The sequence below is a fragment of the Theropithecus gelada genome, chromosome 14 (genome assembly GCF_003255815.1).
Source record: "Theropithecus gelada isolate Dixy chromosome 14, Tgel_1.0, whole genome shotgun sequence".
In the NCBI taxonomy this organism is placed as follows: domain Eukaryota; kingdom Metazoa; phylum Chordata; class Mammalia; order Primates; family Cercopithecidae; genus Theropithecus; species Theropithecus gelada.
In genome coordinates, this window is record NC_037682.1 from 63,536,830 (window position 1) to 63,557,717 (window position 20,888).

Genomic DNA, 20,888 nt, shown 5'->3' on the forward strand with positions numbered 1-20,888 from the left:
CCCGGGCGACAGAGTGAGACTCCGTCTCAAAAAAAAAAAAAAAAAAGAGCCGGGCGCGGTGGCTCAAGCCTGTAATCCCAGCACTTTGGGAGGCCGAGACGGGTGGATCACGAGGTCAGAAGATCGAGACCATCCTGGCGAACACGGTGAAACCCCGTCTCTACTAAAAAATACAAAAAAAACTAGCCGGGCGAGATGGCGGGCGCCTGTAGTCCCAGTTACTTGGGAGGCTGAGGCAGGAGAATGGCGTAAACCCGGGAGGCGGAGCTTGCAGTGAGCTGAGATCCGGCCACTGCACTCCAGCCCGGGCGACAGAGCGAGACTCCGTCTCAAAAAAAAAAAAAAAAAAAAAAAAAGAATTAATAGTCCTGCTTTTGCCTGTACTGCCCAGGCCACCTAGAGTCCTACACCCAAATCAAGGCCCGGCAGAGAATAGTGACGAACTGGGTCAAGCTCAAGGGTACATTCAGGATAGGGAAGAGCCTAGAAACCATGTCCTGGGAAGGTTGCCTGAAGGAAGTGGATTGCCTGAGCTCAGGAGTTCAAGACCAGCCTGGGTAACACAGTGAAACCCTGTCTCTACTAAAATACAAAAAGTTAGCCAGGCATGGTGGCATGCACCTGTAATCCCAGCTACTCGGGAGCCTGAAACAGGAGAATCTCTTGAACCTGGGAGGAGAAGGTTGCAGTGAGCCCAGATCACGCCATTGCACTCCAGCCTGGGTGACAGAGCAAGACTCTGTCTGGAGAAAAAAAAAAAAAAAAGAAGATAGACTCGAGGCCCCTCATTACTGTCTTCTTGTCTCTGCAGGGCTGACCTAAAGCCATGAGGAGAGAATAGTTCTACAGCTATCAAAGAAGAGCCAGGGCCAAGGCAGAGACTCACGGGAAAGTAGGTACATACTCACTATAAGTAAAAGCCTCAGCCTGGCCAAGATAGTGAAACCCCGTCTTTACTAAAAATACAAAAAATGAGCCGGGTGTGGTGGTGCATACCTGTAATCTCAGCTACTCTGGAGGCTGAGGCATAAGAATGGTTTGAACCCAGGAGGCAGAGGTTGCAGTGAGCTGAGATCGTGCCACTGCACTCCAGCCTGGGCAACAGAGCAAGACCCTGCCTCAAAAAAAAAAAAAAAAAAAGAAAGAAAGAAAGAAAAAGCTTGGGCTAGGCACAGTGGCTCAAGCCTGTAATCCTAGCACTCTGGAAGGCTGAGGCAGGAGGATCACTTGAGCTCAGGAGTTCAAGACCAGCCTGGGCAACATAGTGAGACCCTATCTCTATTTAAAAAAAGAAAGAAAGAAAAGAAAAGAAAAAATAAAAAAAAAAAGAGGCTGAGCACGGTGGCTCGCGCCTTTAATCCTAGCACTTTGGGAGGCCAAGGCAGGTGGATCACCTGAGGTCAGGAGTTTGAGACCAGCCTGGCCAACATGGTGAAACCCCATCAATACCAAAAATACAAAAATAGCTAGGTGTGGTGGCGGGTGCCTGTAATCCCAGCTACTCGGGAGGCTGAGACAGGAGAATCACTTGAACCCAAGAGGCGGAGGCTGCAGTGAGCCGAAATCATGCCACTGCACTCAAGCCTGGGCAACAGAGTGAGACTCTGTCTCAGTTAAAAAAAAAAAAGAAAAGAAAAAGGCTAATTATTAGTTATTAAGCTTCCTTAGAACAGGCTACCTGGGGAGGAAGGAAGCTCCCCATCACTGGGGATCTGTGAGCAGAGGCAAAGTAATCAATTATAGATATGATGGCCTGGCTTGCTTCTTTTATTCCTAGGGCTGGCCATTTCTGAGATACTCTGAGTAGGAAATGCAGAGCAAATATAAAAATTCCAAGGTGGAACCAACACCCTAGTCTCAGGGAGTGGGGACAACATACCCTCAGGGTCACAGACCTAGTACTGCTCCAGAGGGACCAAGTACTCCAGCAACTATCTATGTCTTAATTCCCTAACTGGTATACCAATAACAGGTAATAGGCATGCAAGGTATGCAGTAACCTAGCTAATAAACCAAGGCTATTGATGCCATTAGCCCTTGGAGTCAGCCACAAGGGGCAGAGCAAATAGCCTAGACTGTTTAACTCCATATGCCATACAAATACTATAATTTTGCTTGGACCATGATTGACTTATACCATGCCTTCCTTTCCCCAGGGCACTGGGCTAGAGAGTCCTAATCATTTATTCAACTAACACTTTCTGGCCAGGCACAGTGGCTCATGCCTATAATCTCAGTGCTTTGGGAGGATTGCTTGAGGTCAGGAGTTCAAGACCAGCCTGGGCAACAGTGTGAGACCCCATCTCCACACACATACACAAAAATTAGCTGAGCATGGTTGTGCATACCTATTGTCCTAGCTACTCAGGAGGCTGAGGCAGGAGGATTACTTGTGCCCTGGTGGTTGAGGCTGCAGTGAGCTATGATCATGCCACTGCACTCCAGCCTAGGCAACATGGCGAGACCCCATCTCCACAATTTTTTTTTTTTTTATTAAGCTGGGTGTGGTGGCTCACACCTGTAGTCCTAGCTACTCAGGAGGCTGAGGTTAGGAAGACTGCTTGATCCCAGGAGTTTGAGGCTGCAGTGAGCTATGATATGCCACTGCACTCTGGCCTGGGCGACAGAATGAGACCCTGCCTCTAAAACAAACCAAAAAAAACCCCAAATACTTTCTCACTCAAATGCAGTGCCCATCCTCAAGGAGATTCCCATCTGGTGGGGAAGACAGATACAAATATTATGTGATAGATAACACAGGGAACTGTGGGTACCCAGAGGAGACAGTGATTAAGTTAGCCACAAGTAGGATAGGGAAGACATTTTAGAGCTAGCTGGGCAGGGTTTTGCAGGATGATCAGGAGTGGCTAGCGTAACAGGAACATCTGATGCATTATCTGAGATAAGCACTAGGTCAGGAAAGGGTAATCCTTCCCTTCAGATTACCTGTTCGCCCTTTTCTTTCAGTTCTTTCTAATAGCTCCCAGCCCCGGGTCTCATCAGATTGGGTGTCCATACCTCAACACCCATGTCTACCCACTGACAAATCAGGAGGAGCAGAAACTCCAGTCACATAAAGAAAAGAAGTGAGGCTCCACCCCATACTCGCAGCTAGACCACACTGCTAATCCTAGTCATTTCTCTGAAGCAGATGCTCTTTACATGAAGGGGAGATCCAGCTGGCTGGGGCCTTCAGAACTCTGAGGGACCCCAAAGATGCATATGCAGAACCTGCCTCTTCTCCACCTACAGCCCCTAGGCTAAGTTCATTTCCTGCCCTGCCTTCCAACCTGACAGTCTCTTCCGCCTCCTCCTTCTTCTGCTCCTCACACTTCATCATCCTCCCTAAACTACCTTCCCATCCTTCTTTACCTAGAGCTCTACACTAGACCTGGGAAGGAGCAGGACAGGAATTATCAACCCTATTTTATTTTTTGGAGATGGGAGTCTCACTGTCACCAGGCTGAAGTACAGTCAGACAACCATAGCTCGCTGCAGCCTCAGACTTCTAGGCTCAAGCAATCCTCCCACCTCAGGCTCCCAAGGAGCTAGGACTACAGGTGCACACCCCCATGCCCAGCTAATCCATTATATTTCAGACATGAGGAAACTGAGGCTGGGTCTCTGTCTCAGGTAATAAAGAGTCAGTAAATGAATTACAAGTATAACAGAGTTTGACACATGTCCCACCCCATTTACTTTGATATCCTAGAGAAAGTAGTCTTACATCTTTCTTCCTGGCCCCGCGCCCCATATCCCTGTCCAGAGGGTACACAGACATCTATGGAACCTTAGAGGCCATGGGACTCACCCCAAGACACATACACATTTACATAATCAGATCTCCATACAGACAGGCACAGATATAGTCTCTCTCACATACAACCCACTCAAACAGTCATGACCCTCACAATCACACACACGTATACTGAATTACATTCCTACAGACAGGCAGAAGCCCATAGTGGTACATTAAGAGGCCCAAAATACTCGCTAGCCCAATCCTGTTCTCTCTCCACTTCTCAGAAAACCCTGGGGTTCCAGAATCTGCTCTTCTATGAAGTAAGGATTTGATTCTAGGTCTGCCCTCTGGACAGGGATATGGGGCGTGGGGCAGGAAGAAAGATGTGAGACTACTTTCTCTAGGATATCAAAGTAAATGGGGTGGGACATGTGTCAAACTCTGTTATAATTCATTTACTGACTCTATATTACACTTCAGTGACTCCAGCCTCCAGAATCTCGCAGAAGGCAGAGGGAGACTAACCCTTGAGATTTCAATTTGCAGGCAGCCCCCCAGCAGCCCCATATGTTTGATGGGCCCCAATGGAGAGCTGGCTAATCTTGTTAAAAGATATTCAAGATCTAAAGAAGATCCAGATCGGCCTGAATATGAGGTATCAGTGTCCCCATGCCCTACCCCACAGTGTGTGGCCGTTGTCTCCTTGAAGTGGAAGAGCAGGGACCAGAGGATGCAGAAGAGGAAGGCGACAAGTGGACAGCAGACTGTGACCAGGGCCACCACGGTGAAGCGGAGCCGTACCAAGGTCCCATCCCGATCCAGTGGCAGTGGGACCTGGTACATCTTGTCAGACCTGGGGATGGAGTGGCATGCTGTCAGGGCCCCAGGCAGCAAGGCTGGGACTCAGTGATGAAGTCAGCCCTTGTGCTCAGTCCTTAAAATTAGCTGTGTGCCATGAGGTGGGGAGTATGAGGAGGAAGTTGCCTAAACTTGGATAGCTCCTGCCCTGGATGAGGAAGACTGACTCAGAATTGAAAGACAACATTCCACCTCAATTTCAGCGGGAAGACAATGAACCAAATCTGTGCTAGGATAAAGCTTGAATGGATTGGGAGAGCTTCTCCTCACTCCTCTCTGCCTAGCTTGACAGGCCTAGGACTAGAGAAGTTGCTTTAAGTATCTCTACTTATTTCAAGAACCAACCCTAAAACCTACCAGTGGATGGAATGGCCCATCTCCTCCCCCAGGCCTTTGAGCCTCAGGCCCAGCCTCCAGGCTTCAAGGCCTCTCATCAGCTCTCATTGCTTCCCCACTGGCCCAGGGCCCTCCCACACCTTCAGTCCCTTCCCAGGCTCTGTGTGCTCTGTGTGCCTGCACCGCAGTCCACAGCGGCAGGGATTCCATGGAAGCTGACAGAACCCCGAGCCCTCTGCTTGTCCCAACCTGCTCTCTCACGTGCCCCTAGAATGAAAGGCTTTGCAGAATCAGGTCTGGTGCTAGCCTGGGCTTGCTGTTTGCTGGAGAGAGCTGCTTGGTCAGCTTCTGGAGGCTCCCCAGTGCCCAGGGGGCTGTCCACACCACCCTCCTGTGAACAGATGAGGGTTCCTGGGGACTGTGATTTCCCCCTTAGATAAGGGTAGCTAAGGTCAGGAACTATAACAAATAAGTGTATACCAACAATCCTAGCTCAGCTCCCCACAGTGTACAGAAGGGAAAGTTAGGGCAGGAATCTTCTCAGGATCACATAACAAAGAGATACATGTGGGACCCACAAAAAGTTACACACTGCAACTCTGGCCGTCCTTGACCCCTTCCTCTCTGGGTCTGAGCTTGAGACAGAAAGGTCAGGTTAGGACTGGAGTGAGAGAGGCAGAAGAGGCGCCTGTTCACAGGAGGAAAAAAAGGAAAAACCAAATTCTACATAGATGAGGCAGTTAGCCCTATTCCCATTGTAAAGGTAGAGAAACCAAGACACTCAGAGAGAGAGAAAGGTTCTTCTTCAAAGCCCTATGCTGAGTTGGAGAGAAAGCCATCCCTGGAACGCTGGCTGCTTGTTGCCAAGCTAGGGCTGGCTCCAGACACATAAAGAATATACCCTTCTGGGCTCAAAGGCCTTGTCAAATCAAGTCCCAACTCTTCCTGGCCCCACCCACAAGACTCTCCCTTTAGTCCCACCCTCAAAAAGAACCTTGATCTCAGTTAGGTTGGCATCCTGGCATTCCAGAACGAGCCAGGTGGCTACGCCTCCACATTCTCACCCATTTTCCCCCAGCTGCCAGGCCTGATCAGGCAGCCTGCTCCAATTGCTCAAGTTCCTCTCTCCCTTTTAGGAGCATCAGGGATCTCCCCAGGGAGCTGGAAGTGGCTCTGGTGACCCTCCCAGGAAAAAAAAAAAAACATTCCCTGGATCATCCCTAAATGGACTCTGAGTCCCTTAAGGCCCTAGATAGGGAACATCTTGCTCACTCAGCCCAAAACTAGACTCTGAAGTTGCAGTAGCACTAGTCTTCCCTCCCAACATCCATCCCTGAAGCTTGCAGCTCTAGATCTCTGAGGAACCACTAGGATTCCCAAATTGAAAACTAGATCTTCAGGGAATGAAGAGGCACTGCCCAAATCAGGAGTTGATGAGGAGGTTCAAGGGACAGTCCATTCCAATTCTTGGAGGTATGCCTGGCCTCCCATTTAGCTGTGTGACCTTTGGCAAGCCACTTAACCACTCTAGATCTGTTTCCACAGTTCGGCAACATGGGAATCACAGGGTTTAGATTACCTCTAAGGTCCTTCCAACTTGGTCATTCTACTCCACACCTCACGGTGGAGCTGAAGGGCAATTGTTCAGTCTGCAGACAGCTCTACATTCCTCACAGGTACTACTTAGCTGAAAATCGCTTTCTTTGGAGCTACCTCAGCTCCAAAGTCCCTAGAGATGTTCTCAGCCTGGAGTCTGAACCCACATTTACTGAGTGCCTACGGAATACTAGGCTCCCTGCTCTGTACTTGATACACATTGTCTCTTTTAATCCTCACCATAATTCTATGAGGTAGGTGCTACAGCCTGTATATTTCCATTTTACAGATGAGGAAACTGAGGCTCAGGGAGGTTCAAAACACTCAAGGCCAAGGCTAATAAATGGCAGAGCTGCCATTCAAAACTAGTCTATGGGGTTCCAACCCTGGGGCCCCATCCTCCCCACCTAGGGCTCCTGACCAGGAGGCCCCATGGAATAAAGAAGGGAAAGCTCAACCCCTGCACACCCGGCCCCATGCTGGGGAGGGAGAAGAAGGGGGCCAGCTCGGCAAGTCCAGACAGCAGCAGTTCCTGGGAAACAGAGTGTGTGCGATAGCAGGGCAGGCACCAGGACTCCCAGAGCGTGGGGCCCGGCCCTGCAGAGGCCGGACCGCGCGGCCAAGCTCCCCTGAGTGGGGCTGCCCGGCAGCCCAGCACACCCATGCGCATACTCACCCACGCGGTGGTGGCCAGATTGCCGGCGGAACCCTGGGGCCCGGGCGGCCCGGGGTCGGGGGCTGACTCTGCGGGCTGGTCAGAGCGCGAACGGCGGGGGCGGGGCCGGCGCTCTCGGGGCGGAACTTAGAGAGGAAACTGCGCCCAGATCCTCCGGTGGCTCCTCCCCGCTTCTGGAGACCCCGACCCGTGGCTCTGCCCCTCAATCTGGTGTATCCTCAAACTATGCTTTACAGCCCGGGACTGCCCCCACTAATTTCGGCTGCGTGCGGGCAGCCGTAAGAGCTCTGGATACCTGAGTTTAGCATGTTAGATAAGCCACCTTGTCGCCTTACCTCTCAGCTGCGTTCCATCACCTGTTGAAAGAACACAAAATTAATTCAACAGGGGCCAGATTTCTTTCTCATCCGCCCGTCTCTCCTGCCCCGCACCTCCATTCTAACCGAATAATCCAGCCTCGCCCTTCTGAAACATTAAGCCAGTTTCCTCCCAGCCTTAGCGCCCCTCCCCCAAACTTTGCTCGCCAGGGTGGTTGGGGACATTTCAGCAATGGTCATAGCACCTTTGCAGGCAATGAGAGCCGGTAAGGCACATCCCAGAAAGTCTGGCCTAGTGCTGTTCCCGCCTTTGTTCAGGAGAGGGCGCCCTGTCCTGTGTACAGCGCAGAAAGAGGATCTCCGGCCACCAGCCTTAGGTCTCTCCACAATGAGAGGACTGATCCCCAAAAACCAACTGCCAGAGTTCCCTCCCTACCCTGACCATGACTGACCCATAAAAGAACTTGAGGGGGACCCCTGGCTCCCTTTGCAAAGACCATCTACCCCAACGGGAAAGGAGGGTGAAGAGACCAAGCATCTCTCCTGCAAGGGCACGGGGGTAGTCAGAGCATCTGCAGCCGGTGGAGGACCTCTAAGCTAGTCACAGCTAACATCGCACTTTTCCACTTAAATCCTTAGCAATAACACATTCTGAGCACGCAGTATGTCCCAGGCACTCTTACTTTTTATGTTATCTCATTTATTTAATCCTCATAAAACCCCTGTGAGGGCCGGGTGGCTCACGCCTGTAATCCCAGCACTTTAGGAGGCCGAGGCGGGTGGATCACCTAGGGTCAGGGGTTTGACACCAGCCTGGCCAACATGGCGAAACCCCGTCTCTACTGAAAATACAAAAATTTGCCGGGCGCGGTGGCGGGCGCCTGTAATCCCAGCTACTTGGGAGGGTGAGGCAGGAGAATCGCTTGAACCTGAACCCGGGAGGCGGAGGTTGCAGGAAGCCGAGATCGCGCCACTGCACTCAAGCCTGGGCGACAAGAGCGAAACTCCGTCTAAAAAAAAAACACCACCACCACTAAAAAACAAACCTGTGAAAATAGATACGATCTCGGCTCACCGCATCCTCCGCCTCCAGGGTTCAAGCGATTCTCCTGCCTCAGCCTCCCGAGTAGCTGGGATTACAGGCGCCTGCTACCGCGCCCGGCTAATTTTTGTAGTTTTTAGTAGAGACGGGGTTTTGCCTTCTTGGCCAGGCTGGTGACCTGACCTCGTGATCTGCCCCCACCTCGGCTTCCGAGTGTTGGAATTACAGGCGTTAGCCACCGTGCCTGGTCTTGTCTTTTTCTTTTTTTTTTTTTTTGAGACAGAGCCTCACTCTGTCACCCAGGCTGGAGTGCAGTGCCACAATCTCGGCTCACTGCAACCTCCACCTCCCGGGTTCAAGCGATTCTCCTATCTCAGCCTCCCAGGTAGCTGGGACTACAGGCGGCACCACCATGCCCAGCTAATTTTTGTACTTTTAGTAGACATGGGGTTTCACCACATTGGTCAGGCTGGTCACAAATTCCTGACCTCAGGTGATCCACCCGCCTTGGCCTCCCAAAGTGCTGGGATTACAGGCGAGGGCCCCCGCCGGTAGATACTATTTAATATCCTCATTTTACCAATGGAAAACAGGGAAACCAAGTTACCTACTTACACAGCTAATAAATGCTAGAACCAGGACTCAAGTCTGGTACCTGAGATAATTCCCATAATCCACTATATGCTGTTAATGCCACTTAGCATTTGGTGGTTAATTTGCCAGAGCTCTTTTTCGTGCGTTCACTTTGGTTCATTCACCCAGCCTAGGCCCTCTCTTTGACAGGCCTCATGTGGAGCAATGCTGGAGGACCCAGAGATACCTCAGACACACTCTGAGGGACTCTGAAGTCTGGAGAGAGTGCACACTCAGAGTGTCTTATTCTAAAAACTACTTTTCTTGATTTTGAATTCTCCCCTATCCTGTTCTTTAAGGTGCCAGGACAAATGGACTAGTAAAACTTTACAAAAAGAACCACCTCCCTCCAATTTTGGCAACTAGATTCAGGTTTTCTGCCTTGGGGCTTCACGTCATCCTCTTCCTCTAGCTCCAACCAGGGGTGTCTGCTCCCGGCCATTGTTCCCTTTCTTGACACCTTGTCTGTTCTCTTGGCCCTAAGTACCATTCCCTGAGCTGGGTCCCCTTTTCCTGCCTCTAGACTACCCCCAATGCCCAAACCTTGAGGTGCTCTAATTTAGATTAATTCTTTAATTTTCTGGTGATTTGGGAAATATGGGCAATTCACCATACAGCCCTAAGCCTCTGTTTCCTTGTCTTTAAAATGATTTTATTTATTTAAAACAAGCTCTCGCCAGGCACGGTGGCTCAGGCCTGTAATCCCAGCATTTTGGGAGGCCAAGGTGGGTGGATCACAAGGTCAAGAGATTGAGTCCATCCTGGCCAACATGATGAAACCCTGTCTCTACTAAAAATATAAAAATTAGCTGGACGTTTTGGTGTGTGCCTGTAGTCCCAGCTACTCGGGAGGCTGAGGCAGGAGAATCACCTGAACCCAGGAGGCAGAGGTTACAGTGAGCCGAGATCGCGCCGCTGCGACAGAGCAAGACTGTGTCTCAAAAAAAAAAAAGGTCTCACTGTCTTCACTGTCTTGTCTAGGCTGTTCTTGAACTCATAGGCTCAAGCGATCCTCCTTCCTTGGCCTCCCAAAGTGCTGGTATTACAGGCGTAAGCCACTGTGCCCAGCCTGTAAAACTGATTTAGGAATATCCACACTGGGTGTGGTAGTTTACAGCAATTTAGGAGACCAAGGCAGGAGGATCACTTGAGCCCAGGAGTTCAAGATCAGCCTAGGCAACATGGTGAATCCGTCTCTACCAAAAGATACAAAAAATTAGCCGCGTGTGGTGGCACATACTTGTACTCCCAGCTACTCAGGAAACTGAGGTGGGAGGATTGCTTGAACTCTGGAGGCAGAGGTTGCAGTCAACTGAGATCATACCACTCCACAATAGCCTGAGTGACAGAGCAAGACCCTGTCTCAAAAAAAAAAAAAAAAAAAAAAAAAAAAAGGAATATCCACATCATAGGGTTGTTGTATTAAAGGTAATTTAGCAGTGTGCCAGGCATGTAGAAGGTACTCAATACATGATGGTCATTATGATTAGACATGTCAGCTACAGTCTGAACTTGTCCTGAGCTTTTTCTGTATTGTCTGACCTTGGCTGTCATGGACCATCTCTGAATCTCTTTATTTCACTGTCAATTTGAAAGACCTTGTCTACCTTGATTTACATGAGGGAAGATAAAAGAAATAAAAGGAGTTCTTGGGCCAGATGCCGTGGCTCACGCCTGTAATCCCAGCACTTTGGGAGGCTGAGGTGAGCAGATCACCTGAGGTCAGGAGTTCGAGACCAGCCTGGTCAACATGGCAAAACCACATCTCTACTAAAAATACAAAATTTAGCCAGGCCTGGTGGCGGGTGCCTGTAATCCCAGCTACTTGGGAGGCTAAGGCAGGAGAATCGCTTGAACCCAGGAGGCAGAGGTTGCAGTAAGCCAAGATTGTGCCACTGCACTCCAGCCTGGGCAATAGAGTGAGACTCCACCTCAAAAAAATAAATAAATACAAATTAAAAATAAAAATACAAAAAGAAAAAGAAAAAATATTCGTTGGATTGATTTAATAGAACTGGGTTCTGAAGAATGGGCAGTATTTAGACAGGTAAGCAGAGATTGAGGAAGAGAAAGGAGACAAAGTAAGCATGGCTGGGGTAGGTATAGAGGCAGGGACACAGACTGCTAAAGACATCCAGCTTTAGACCAAGCTCTGCCACTGCTTTCTGGGAAGCCTCAGGAAAATTAGTGTTCTTCGTGGTTTAAGGAGGAGTTATTCTTGTTCTTCTCAAAGATCTTTTTCATGACCAAGACATCCTTCCTGGATGGCTTTACACCACCCACCCCCAGCTCACTCATCTTGCTCTAGCCTCACTCTGACTCAAAAAAGAATTAAATCTTCCCCTGTTCATCTGCTTGCTTCCCTGTTCATTTAGCTTGACATGTTTTCTCTTCCTGCCTCCATCTCAGGAAACTCTATCCTTCCTGTAAAGGTATTTATTAGCATGACACTTTGGTAAGTTAAGAATGCATGTGGTAATTTCTAGGGAGATCACTAAAATAATACTAATAGGAAAAGATAATTTAACTTTCAAACTGGTATAGTGGGAAAAATGGGCCGGGCATAGTGGCTCACGCCTGTAATCCCAGCACTTTGGGAGGCTGAGGCAGGTGGGTCACCTGAGGTCTGGAGTTTGAGACCAGCCTGGCCAACATGATAAAACCTTATTTCTACTAAAAATGCAAAAATTAGCCAGGTGTGGTGGCACACACCTATAATCCCAGCTACTAGGAAGGCTGAGACACGAGAATCACTTGAATCTGGGAGGCGGAGGCTGCAGTGAGTCATGATCACGCCACTGTACTCCAGCCTGGGCGACAGAGTGAGACTTAAAAAAAAAAAAGATGAATATAGCAGTAAATTCATTAAATGCATTAGACTAAATGCTATGGTTAAAAGCCAAAGTATTGGCTGGACACAGTGGCTCGGGCCCATAATCCCAACACTTTGGGAGGCCAAGGCAGGTGGAATATTGAACGTCAGGAGCTTGAGACCAGCCTGGCCAACATGGTGAAACTCCATCTCTACTAAAAATACAAAAATTAGCCGGGTGTGGTGGCAGAAGCCTGTAATCCTAGCTACTTGGGAGGCTGAGGAATGAGAATTGCTTGAACCCGGGAGGCGGAGGTTGCAGTGAGCCGAGATTGCGCCACTGCACTCCAGTCTGGGTGACAGAGTGAGACTCCACCTCAAAAAAAAAAAAAAAAAAATACAAAGTATTGCTCCCATGTCATAGACAAGGAATTGGGGCAGAGAAGAGTTAAATAACTTAGGCAAGACATAAAAAGTAGCAGATCTACAACTTAAGCTTAGCTCTGACTCCAACTTTGCTGCTTCTCTGGAAGGAAGTCTCATCCTTCCACAATTCTGCATTCCTTACAGGTCTGTCTCCTCCCTAACCACCAATCCTTCACAGCTGCATACAGTGAGTTCTCAAGTCATGTGTATGAGATTGGGGCTCCTAGGACAAAGCTGGACTTTCCTTGGCCAGAATAGTGTTGAGCTGTGGACATCTTTGGGCTCATGATGTCCAGACAGGGCTTGGCTCCAAAAGGGTTTGTAAGCATGCATCAAACTCCTTGTCTTCAGAATGGAAGAAGGAAGATAATGATACCTAAAAGAGGTGTTATCAGAATTTAGACAGAGTAGGAGCGTGGGAAGGAACCCCTGGCTTCACAAAGATGTCCTTCCCCAGCCAGGAATCCTGGGAATGATGAGCCATGGGCCACTTGCCTACCAAAGCACCCAACAATGTATCTTTAGAAATCACCAAAGTCACAGGAAATTCTTCCCTGCAGTATTCCTCATCCAGTATGTATTCCTCCAGTCTTTCCACAAGTATGCACTATTTTCCTGCACACCTATTTGTACTTTGGACTGAATGTACTCATTTGCTCACTCATTCAAGACATTTCTTTCAGAACCATTTTATAGCAAAAAAAAAAAAAAAAAAAAGAAAAGAAAAGAAAGAAGACATTTCTGAGTCCTCTTTCAGTATCAGAATCCATATCTTAGAATATTTAGAATGGGAACTCAACATTTTTATTTATTAATTTAGAGACAGAGTCTCCCTCTGTCACACAGGCTGAGGCTGGGAGTGTGGTGGCGCAATCTTGACTCACTGCAACCTCCACCTCCCAGGTTCAAGTGATTCTCCTGCCTCACTCTCCCTAGTAGCTGGGATTACAGGCGCGTGCTACTATGCCTGCTAATTTTTTTTTTTTTTTTTTTAGTAGAGATGGGGTTTCACTATGTTGGCCAGGCTGGTCTCGAACTCCTGATCTCAGGTGATCTGCCCGCCTCAGCCTCCCAAAGTGCTGGGATTACAGGAGTGAGCCACCGTGCCCGGCAACATTTTTTTTTTTTTTTTTGAGATGGAGTCTCACTCTGTCGCCCGGGGTGGAGTGCAGTGGTGCAACCTCGGCTCACTGCAAGCTCCACCTCCCGGGTTCACACCATTCTCCTGCCTCAGCCTCCCGAGTAGCTGGGACTATAGGCGCCCACCACCATGCCCAGCTAATTTTTTTGTATTTTATTAGTAAAGACAGGGTTTCACCGTGTTAGCCAGGATGGTCTCAATCTCCTGACCTCGTGATCCACCCACCTCGGCCTCCCAAAGTGCTGGGATTACAGGCCTGAGCCACCGTGCCCAGCCGGCAACATTTTTAAACAATGCAAACAATACCATTTATTGAGGCCGTATGTGTGCCAGGTAGTATGCTAAGTGCTTTAAATGTATTCTCTCGTTTAATTCTCACTATGACCCTGTAAGGCAAATATGGTTGTTATCCCCATTTTATTTTATTTTATTTATTTATTTTTTTTTTTGAGACGGAGTCTCGCTCTGTCGCCCAGGCCGGAGTGCAGTGGCCGGATCTCAGCTCACTGCAAGCTCCGCCTCCCGGGTTCACGCCATTCTCCGGCCTCAGCCTCCCGAGTAGCTGGGACTACAGGCGCCTGCCGCCTCGCCCGGCTAGTTTTTGTATTTCTTAGTAGAGACGGGGTTTCACTGTGTTCGCCAGGATGGTCTCGATCTCCTGACCTCGTGATCCGCCCGTCTGGGCCTCCCAAAGTGCTGGGATTACAGGCTTGAGCCACCGCGCCCGGCCTTATCCCCATTTTATACAAAAGAAAATTGAGGTTCAGAGGGATTAGGAAATCTGCCCACGTTTTTTGCTTTTCTTTCCTCTCTTTTCTTTTCTTTTTTTTTTTTTTTTTTTTTGGAGATAGACTTTCACTCTTGTTGCCCAGGCTGGAGTGCAATGGCTTGATCTCAGTTCACTGCAACCTCCGCCTCCCAGGTTCAAGCAATTCTCCTGCCTCAACCTCCCGAGTAGCTGGGACTACAGGTGTCCACCACCACACCTGGCTAATTTTTTCTATTTTTAGTAGAGACGGGGTTTTACCACGTTAGCCAGGCTGGTCTTGATCTCCTGACCTCGTGATCCGCCTGCCTTGGCCTCCCAAAATGCTGGGATTACAGGCATGAGCCATCCTGCCTGGCCCAAATTTCTTAATTAAATTAAATTAATTAAACAGAATTAAATTAAATCTGCATCCAGATTTAAACCAGGTTCTCTGACTCAAAGTCCAACACTTCTACTACTAATCCCCAACTGAAGAAAATAATTCACTCATTCGTGCGTCAACTATCTAATGTGTAACTACTATGTGCCTTGCCTTAGGGAATACCAAAATAAGTCGGTAGAGGAGAGGCTTAAAAATAATTGGGCTTAGAGATTAAAGGGCAAGAAATTCAAGGTTCTAGAGGGCAGTTATGAAGCCACTGTAACTATCTAGGGAGAGTTAGTGACTTTCTAAAGTCCAGCAAAGGCAAGGGAGTGTGGTTGTAAAGGAGGGGTGTTTTGGATGGAGGAGATGGGGGAAGACGGCTGCAGTCAGATGTTTAAAGTAACTTTACTATTTGGCCAACCGTATATTGATTTTCTTCCTTCAAGTATCTACTGAGCACCTACAATCTACCATGTTTCTTTCATCCACTATCTTATTCCATCTTTACAACCCAGCACTTTTTTTTTCTTTTTCCCAGACGGAGTCTCCCTCTGTTGCGCAGGCGGGAGTGGCGTGGCTATAATCACAGCTCACTGCAGCTTTAACCTCTTGGGCTCAAATGATCCTCCTACTTCAGCCTCCCAAGTAGCTGGGACTACAGGCACGTGCCACCACACCTGGCCTTGGCTAATGTTTTGTATAGGTGGGGACTCACTATGTTGTCCGAGCTGGTCTCGAACTCCTGGGTTCAAGTGATCCTCCTGCCTTGAACTCCCAAGTGCTGGGATTACAGGCGTGAGCCACCATTCCCAGCCTCCCATTTTTTAAACAAATAAATCAATTACCTCTAACCCCTTGCCATCACCAAAAACCCAGATGTATTTAAACACGTTTACATTTGAGGTAAAGCCCATTTCAATTTTGCATTGATGTCCCACAAAGAGGTGGTGGTGGAGGTTTTTTTGTTTTGTTTTTTTCTTTTTTTTGGAGATCACTCTGGAGTGTCTGGCAGGATCCTTGCTCACTGCAATCTCCGCCTCCCAGGTTCAAGCGATTCTCATGCGTCAGGAATCCGAGAAGCAGCTGGGATTATAGGTGCCCACCATCATGCCTAGCTAATTTTTCTTTTTTTTTTTTTTTTTGAGACGGAGTCTCGCTGTGTCGCCCAGGCTGGGGTGCAGTGGTGCGATCTCGGCTCACTGCAAGCTCCGCCTCCTGGGTTCACGCCATTCTCCTGCCTCAGCCTCCGAGTAGCTGGGATTACAGGCTTGAGCCACCGCGCCCGGCCTAATTTTTCTATTTTTAGTAGAAACAGGCTTTCATCATGTTGGCCAGGCTGGTCTCGAACTCCTGGCCTCAAGTGATCTGCCCACCTCAGCCTCCCAAAGTGCTGGGATTACAGGCGTGAGCCACCACTCTGGCCAGTATATGCTTTGCTTTCTGAGCACAGCTCCTGCTGTGAGACTCAGTCACTAAAGAGGTCTAGTTTCTAGAAAATGCCCACCTTTCACTCTTGTAGTATCAGTCTTCTGCTCTGGGCTAGGCCCCAGGAGGACTTTCAAGAGCCCAAGGCACAGAAAACCGAGGGTAAATAATAGGATACAAAGTGACAACACTTCAACAGAGGCCTGCCTAAGCATTAGCTCAACTCGCTGGGAAAGCCTGGCAAATGTATCACTGAGAAGATGGGAACATTTGAAATACCCGTCCTTTTTTAAGAATAAGTAGGGGGGCCGGGCGCGGTGGCTCAAGCCTGTAATCCCAGCACTTTGGGAGGCCGAGACGGGTGGATCACGAGGTCAGGAGATCGAGACCATCCTGGCTAACATGGTGAAACCCCGTCTCTACTAAAAATACAAAAAACTAGCCGGGCGAGGTGGCGGGCGCCTGTAGTCCCAGCTACTCGGAGGCTGAGGCAGGAGAATGGCGTGAACCTGGGAGGCGGAGCTTGCAGTGAGCCGAGATCGCGCCACTGCACTCCAGCCTGGGTGACACAGCGCGAGACTCCGTCTCAAAAAAAAAAAAAAAAAAAAAAAAAAAAGAATAAGTAGGGGTTCGGCTGGGAGCAGTGGCTCACGCCTGTAAGGCCAGCACTGTGGGAGGCCGAGGGGGGCGGATCACCTGAGTTCTGGAGTCCGAGACCAGCCTGGCCAACCTGGCCAAACCCAGTCTCTACTAAAAATACAAAAATTAGCCGCGCGCCACGGCGAGTGCCTGTTATCCCAGCTACTCGGGAGGGTAAGGCAGGAGAATCTCTTGTACCCGGGAGGCGGAGATTGCAGTGAGCCGAGGTCGCGCCACTGCACTCCAGCCTGGAAGGCAGAGGGGGCAGGGCAAGACTCCATCTAAAAAAAAAAAAAAAAAGTAGGAGTTCACGGGGGAGGTGGCTCACGCCTGTAATCCCAGCACTTTGGGAGGCCGAGGCGGGTGGATCACTTGAGGTCAGGAGTTCGGGAGACTAGCCTGACCAAAACGGTGAAACCCCCGTCTCTACTATAAATACAAAAATTAGCTGGGCCTGGTGGCGGGCGCCTGTTATCCCAGCTACTTGGGAGGCTAAGGCAGGAGAACCGCTTGAACCCGGGAGGCGGAGGTTGCAGTGAGCCAAGATTGCGCCAACGGACTCCAGCCTAGGCGACAACGGGAGACTCCATCTTAAAATTAAAAAAAAAAAAAAAAAGGTAGGGGTTCTCCAAGTGCAACCGGGAAAGACGTTCCAACAAACCTCATTTGTACCAGGCCTTTTGGTGGGCCAGGCCCTTAGGGCATCTCTAATGCTCCTAATGTCTATCCTAGAAATTCAGGGAGGGAAAGAATGTGCTGGGGCAAGCATGGGTCAGGAGAGAATAGGGTCAGCATCTAGGGCCCTGAAGCAGCCTAAGGCAAACTCTTTGGACAGACAGACCTCCCAAGAGGGCCCTCAGGCTCCGCACGTGGTCTGGGCAGGAAGTGCGGGCAGACAGACTAGGAAGCCTTCCCAGCAGCGCCCGCGGATCGGGGCAAGGAAGGGGTCGAATAGTTACCATGCCATTCTGGGGCCGTCCCTCTGATTGGCCCGAGCTCCCTCAGCCCAAGTCGCTGCACTCCAAGAAGGGGGCGGAGTCTCTATGTTGCGTCACCACTCTTCCCGACACCCCGCCCGTGCTTCCCAATCTAGCCATTCACAAGCCCACATCGAGAGGCCTGTGTGACGTCACGACTCGCTCCCGCCAACCGCGGCGGCGAGGGGCGGGACTCCACGGCCCTCTCACCGCCCCACCCCTGTGCCTCCCCGAACTCCTTGTGCCCCTCCTCTTCCCTCTCGCCCCTTCCCCCCCGAAGACCGCCCCCACGTTCGGATTCAAAAGCCGCGTTGCCCAATGAATAACAGGGTCGACCCAGAGTGGCGGCAGCAACGACCAATGTGCGGACGGCGAGGGCGGAGCGCCCGCAACGAGCCTCTGACGCCAGGCGGCGTGTGACGCAGTCGGGCCTTCTGCGCGCTGCGCCCGAAGCGGCGGTCGGTAGTAGTGGTGGTAGCGGCGGCGGCGACGGTTTCGTGGGGGACCGCGCGCTGCTCTGTGAGCGGCGGGTGGCAGACGGGCCTGGGCCGGGACTCCTGACACTTCCCCTTCCCCACCGACCCGCGGTAAGTCGGGAGCCCGAGCTGCAGCGGCCGAGACCGGCAGGCTTCTACTCTCTTCCGGGCGGGCGGACGCGCGGGGCGTCCCAGGGCCTCTCCGCGCCGAAGTCTCGCGCAGCGGCGCGCACCTTCTGGCCTGAGAGAGGGGCGGGGCCCAGGACCCGGAGCCCGGGAGGTCCGGCTTTGGAGGCCCTGGGAGAGAATGAACATCAGTGGGGTCTAGGCTTGGAGATCTCCGGTTGCTGCCCCCGAGAGTCTGGTTGTACTCATTCATTCGGTGGTGTAAGGACCCCACGGTGGGCTGGCCTTTCCGGAGTCAGCGCCTTGAGACCCTGAATACTGTCTGCCCGCACTTCCTTGACTGTCGTGAACTGGGCTTTATTTTGCCTTGGCTTCTCCATAAGGAAAATGGGCACCCCGAGGATTAGGGTGAGTCTGAAGTTTGTGAGATTTTTAAGATAATATCTGAGAATAGGAGTCGGTTCGGTGGAGCAAAAGGTTCTTTTATTTTCCCACGTGTTCAGTGTAAAGCCAGATGAGAAAGATTGAGTTTCTGGATTACTGTAGCCATAAGGACTTTAGAAATTGAGTCAATTCCCCTACCTTACCTCAGTTTTGTAGATAGGGGAAATCGAGGCCCGGAGTAACAGGTAGGAGTAGTCAATGCCGGATCTTTGACAGTCTAAAAATTTTTCTACTACCTCACCCTCCCTGGATGTTTCAGTCTCCCATTATTAAGAATTCCCTATGGGAGGTCGGTGAGGCACGGACGTTAGGTAGCTAGACGTAGATGTAGTCTTCATAGCGTTTACCATTTAGTTGCTACCAGCTGTGTTCACGGGTAAGGTGGAAGCTTTGTTAGTGGTACCCTAACCTGGACCTCGAGAACTAAACTTATAAGATGGTTAAAGAATGTCATCGTTGTTATGTATTGGAAACAAATCGATAAAACTACAAGCCATTATTTCCCTTTCTAAATCTGAATTTTTTGACTTGTGTCAGCTGATGAGGACTCGGAGTCAGTTAGGGATTTATAACTACTGGAGTAGAAAGCAGGAAATTTTCATTGACAAGACTTAGAAAGCCAGGCAGGAGTCCGTTTGTAGTAGTTGTACCTTGGAATTCATGGCTCCTTTCAGGTACAGAATTCAAAGTGAAGTATTATAGTAGAATAAGGTGAGGAAATAAAACTCCGTTTTGGAGGAAGAAGCTAACTGGAATAAAGAAAGAAAAGAGCCGTGATCATTCCCTGTGACGGTCTTATAAATTCAAGAAGAAACAAAATTCAAGAAGAAACTCGAGTTAACTGGGTTACAGTATGTTTACCTGGTGAAGGAAGTTAGGGTATTTAAAAACCAAAACTAGAGGTTGGACAGGATAAAGGTACTGGGAAATACTTGGGTAAAATTATTATTTTTGACTTCAGATTTGATGAAATTGAATTAGTTGACACTTGGTTCTGTTCGTATCAGTAAGATTGTTACTTTGCTCTTGTTTAGATGACAAAGCATAAACTCAAAACTAGTAGTGCAGAAGAGAACCGTAGTCTAAATAGTAAAGTGTGAACAGGGTATGTTTTCCGTGACATTTTCTCAGTTCAAGCATCACCCTTTTCTGGGAAGCTGTTCTTGGCATTCTCTCCTCTGCAAGCTTCCATAACACTTATTTGATACTTGTATTTATAGAACATTTTTATATTAGCTGTTCTTTTATTAGGCTGATAAATATTTTCATCTTATCTTTGTTGTCCAGTTGCTTGCCATGTAGTAGGCCCTCAGTAAGTGTGTTTACTTGAATGAATAGACAAATATGGAGGAGTTATACCTAGCAGTAGTCAATAGAGAGAGGCTTCTGAAATATGGGGCCCAGATAAGATGGTTTCTGCTGTTTATGTGTTATAGGATACTTTGGTACCTGACATTTGTTTGTTTGTTTGTTTATTTATTTATTTATTTATTTATTTATTTATTTTTTTTTTTTTTGAGAGGGAGTCTCGCACTGTCGCCCAGGCTGGAGTGCAGTGGCCGGATCTCAGCTCACTGCAAGCTCCGCCTCCCAGGTTTAGGCCATTCTCCTGCCTCAGCCTCCCTATAGCTGGGACTACAGGCGCCCGCCACCTCGCCCGGCTATTTTTTTTGTATTTTTTAGTAGAGACGGGGTTTCACTGTGTTAGCCAGGATGGTCTCGATCTCCTGACCTCGTGATCCGCCCGTCTCGGCCTCCCAAAGTGCTGGGATTACAGGCTTGAGCCACCGCGCCCGGCCTATTTATTTATTTATTTATTTTTTTTTTTTTTTGAGACGGAGTCTCGCTCTGTCGCCCAGGCTGGAGTGCAGTGGCCAGATCTCAGCTCACTGCAAGCTCCGCCTCCCGGGTTTACGCCATTCTCCCGCCTCAGCCTCCCGAGTAGCTGGGACTACAGGCGCCCGCCACCTCGCCCGGCTAGTTTTTTGTATTTTTTTAGTAGAGACGGGGTTTCATGGTGTTAGCCAGGATGGTCTCGATCTCCTGACCTCGTGATCCGCCCGTCTCGGCCTCCCAAAGTGCTGGGATT

At 49.5% G+C, this 20,888-nt stretch overlaps 2 protein-coding genes across 11 annotated transcripts in view; one reads left to right on the plus strand and one right to left on the minus strand.

Moving 5' to 3' along the window:
* Positions 1-18,021, minus strand: part of PGAP2 (post-GPI attachment to proteins 2) — a 29,643-nt gene extending 11,622 nt beyond the window's left edge. For 3 of the 7 annotated variants that reach the window (XM_025358543.1, XM_025358541.1, XM_025358539.1), the window contains exons 1-3: positions 7,771-7,848; positions 7,544-7,564; positions 4,421-4,595 (exon numbers count right to left, since the gene is read on the minus strand). In XM_025358543.1, the coding sequence (XP_025214328.1) occupies positions 4,421-4,585 (165 nt within the window). In that variant the 5' untranslated portion in view covers positions 4,586-4,595; positions 7,544-7,564; positions 7,771-7,848. Of the gene's footprint in view, positions 1-4,420; positions 4,596-7,208; positions 7,319-7,543; positions 7,565-7,770; positions 7,849-17,617 lie in introns of those variants that run through there. The other 4 variants (XM_025358545.1, XM_025358542.1, XM_025358540.1 and 1 more) reach the window with 2 other exon arrangements.
* Positions 17,647-20,888, plus strand: part of NUP98 (nucleoporin 98) — a 130,901-nt gene continuing 127,659 nt past the window's right edge. For 2 of the 4 annotated variants that reach the window (XM_025358533.1, XM_025358535.1), the window contains exon 1: positions 17,647-18,340. The gene's annotated coding sequence lies outside the window, so the exon portion shown is untranslated. The remainder of the gene's footprint in view (positions 18,341-20,888) is intronic. The other 2 variants (XM_025358532.1, XM_025358534.1) reach the window with 1 other exon arrangement.